General features: G+C 29.2%; 1 protein-coding gene across 1 annotated transcript; it reads left to right on the top strand.

Annotated features, from left to right (window-relative positions):
• Window positions 1–737: 737 nt before the first annotated feature.
• On the top strand, window positions 738–2,948 carry LOC132741111 (uncharacterized). The gene is made up of 2 exons (XM_060729204.1): window positions 738–1,247; window positions 2,387–2,948. The coding sequence occupies exons 1-2, from the start codon at window positions 1,163–1,165 to the stop codon at window positions 2,707–2,709; spliced, it is 408 nt and encodes a 135-aa protein (XP_060585187.1). The 5' UTR covers window positions 738–1,162; the 3' UTR covers window positions 2,710–2,948.
• The last annotated feature ends 299 nt before the right edge of the window (window positions 2,949–3,247 follow it).

Raw genomic sequence — 3,247 nt, 5'->3', positions numbered from 1 at the left:
GAACGTTTTTTTGGAATATAATAATATAATTAATTGATTTGTAAGCCGTTTTAATACGTAAGTAGATTAAGTAGGTATATTTCTTGTGGTTTTATTTCTCATTCATTGTGAACTGAAATTGACTGACTTTCGACAATTTCCGTGATAAATGGCATTGGATTTCACCAATACCTGTAGTAAATGGCATTAATCAAAATAAACTGTAATTTACGGCATTGAATTGCACGAATATCTGTAGTAAATTAAATGACATTAAAATTCACCAAAATATGTAATAATGTGCATTGAATTTCACCAATACCTGTAATGAATGGCATTGAATTTCACCAATATTTGTAATGAATGGCTTGAATTTCACCTATACCTGTAATGAATGGCTTTAAATTTCACCAATGTCTGTCGTAAATGAAAATGAATTTCACGAATTTTTTTATAACAAGCCGTGAATTTCACAAATTTATTAACATAAAATTTAACAATGTCTGTTATAAATTGAATTATACCATTATATTTGTTAAAAATTTTGTTGAATTTCACAGATAACTGTACTAAATGGCAGTGATTTTCACCCATATCCGTAATAAATGTCATCTTTTCGAAAGGTTTTTTTGGGTTGAAAAAGAAAAGGTTACCCGATTAGAATTCCATTTTTTGCTATTTCAAAAATTCTAGAAATTGCGTATCTGAAATTGAATTAATCGCTGAATACAGGTACTTCTATACATTGCAGGTTTAAAGTCAACAAAGATATCTTAACATAAACTAGTCTAAACAGCAACTGTGTTGGCCGGCCAATGACATTTCCGGTCAGTAACACATTTGCCAATGGCTATTACACAAAGTGTTCACATTTTCTGTAACAGTCACGTAAAATCAAATGTCAAACGACAGATTTAGATGACTCAATTAAAAATAATAATGACAAGGTAAATGGCTACTGATGACCAGTTTTTTGGGACGGTTTTGATTGGCTAATAAATTGAATCACACGGAAAGGGCACGACTGACTATGATTTAGGACAGGAAGTATATTCTTTTTCAATATTCGAGCACTCCCTATCATTTTTAATATAAATACCAAACTCAGAAATTCATGCTATCATAACAAAAAGGTTTCTAGTCTCTTGTGTATTCGTCTTCAAATATTCACATAAAACAAATCATGGATTTTACAAGATTTGCTTACTTTGCAATTCTCTTAACCACGTACATTTGCACAGCTCAGGCATATAATAGCAAAAATAATGGTATGTATATTTAATTATAATTAATAATTAAATACTATTTTAATTCATATAAAATTGAATGTCTATTTTAATCTTCAAATAATACGGCTTTAATTTGTTTTTGTTCGGGCAAATGTAATTTAATTGATACCTATTTTAATCATAAGAATAAATCACATTTATTTTTACGGAAAGAGATATTTCAATAACTCATAGGAACTAACGGCTTCGTAACTAAATAAAATTTAATCTGGATAGCAAAGATGAATAGTAAATTAAATAAATCATATTTCATTAGCTGGAATAAAGTACAGTATTAATTTGCATGAATTAAATGTCAGTGTTTTTCACGATTCCCATAAAATAATAATAATAATAAACATATTAATAATTATAAATAATAATAATAATAATAATAATAATAATAATAATAATAATAATAATAATAATAATAATGATAATAATAATAATACATCAAACGATTTTAAATAACTCCAATGAAAATTGTCAAATTAAACAAGCAGCTTTTGAAAATATGAAATGAAAAATAGTAAAAGTAGATCTTTATAGAGAAAAATGATATATAGATCAATTATTCAAAAATACATGTACAGCATGATTGAAACATTTTCCTACCAAATTTTCTTGATTTTAACTGATTTTTCTGTGATATTTTATCGAAATAAAATGTACTAGTGTTGACTTTTTTCAATGCAATAGATGTAACACAATAGTCAGAATACGCAATTTTTAATACTTGCAAAGTATGAATGAATAAAAACGCTGCTTGATACATTTTATTTGATGAGCATTAATGTTAAGAAAATACTTATAAGTGTGCACTTCATGGATAACACATATTTATTGCAAGCATTTCTCAATATTATTGTATATTTTATCATACTGATTATAGAATTGTTATGATTTCCATACTCCGAAAAGCAGAGGCGACAAATGCTTTGAGTTCGCTTCTTTACCAATCGTTCTTGAAAAGTTAGCCAGTGCTGAAAGGGCGTTAGATATGTTAACCTTTTCTTTAAAGCTCATCAATTTAATCAAGCCTGCAATATTACAACTTATGTTGTGCATCACTCAAGAGAACTGAACTTTAAAATTGTTAATGATGCCGACACAGTTACAATTTATTCTTACAATTTCAGGTCTCGGATTTTTCCCAAGCTTGATGTCTCCTCAACTGATAAACAGACAGACGTACAACTCGTATGTTTATCCGAACACCGTTCCAGTACCGAACTACATTAAACCGGTGCATCCGTTTTTTCCCGCACCCATGACAGCCACTTCGTACTATGCACCGGCTCCTAAAATAATGTATCCAGCACTTATGCCAGTTTCCAGGTTTGGAGCATACCCAGTTCATGCCGGGCATACAGCTTATAAGCCATTCAATAACCACCAAGATGTTGTAACAAAATCTGTGCTTACCTCTGTAATTTTGTCAGAAATTTTACGCAGAATATAAAAATTACGAATGACTGAAAGATGGAAACCGTGGGGAACTGTGATATTTAGATGTTTAAAAATTATTATTATTTATTAATTGTATGATGTAAAATCATTCAAAAAACCATATCTGTATTGAATCGTCATTACATTAGCTTGAAAGAATGGATGTATATTTATTTTTTGTGCATTGCTATTTATTTAAACAATGAGATAAGTCAGAAAGAATGTTTTGTTTTAACTACTATTAATAAATTGTTTCATCGATACAGACAGAGTTTTTTATTTATCTGCTTGTGAATTTAATTCACTGCGAAAAAGACATGCATATACGGAAGTGTACGGAATTCCGTATATCATTAATATACGTGTAAGAATACGGGAAACTTGAAATACGGAGATGTACGGGACCGTATATTATATCAGTCCGTATATGACTAATATACGAACTCCGTACACTCGTAATATACGGGAACTTTGATGTACGAAGTCCGTATTTTACTAATATACGGAATTTTTATAATAAGTCCGTATATTACTAAAATACGAAATTCCGT

The sequence above is a fragment of the Ruditapes philippinarum genome, unplaced genomic scaffold, assembly GCF_026571515.1.
Source record: "Ruditapes philippinarum isolate M1 unplaced genomic scaffold, ASM2657151v2 ctg2647_1_1_1_1, whole genome shotgun sequence".
Taxonomy (NCBI): domain Eukaryota; kingdom Metazoa; phylum Mollusca; class Bivalvia; order Venerida; family Veneridae; genus Ruditapes; species Ruditapes philippinarum.
The sequence above is the reverse complement of the archived record's forward strand: the minus strand, read 5'-3'. Positions and strand labels throughout refer to the sequence as shown.

Coding starts and splice junctions, on each gene's coding strand:
- LOC132741111 (XM_060729204.1), top strand. CDS start 1,163: ATGGATTTTACAAGATTTGCTTACTTTGCAATTCTCTTAACCACGTAC. Junction 1,248..2,386: donor ATATAATAGCAAAAATAATG/GTATGTATATTT, acceptor TTACAATTTCAG/GTCTCGGATTTTTCCCAAGC.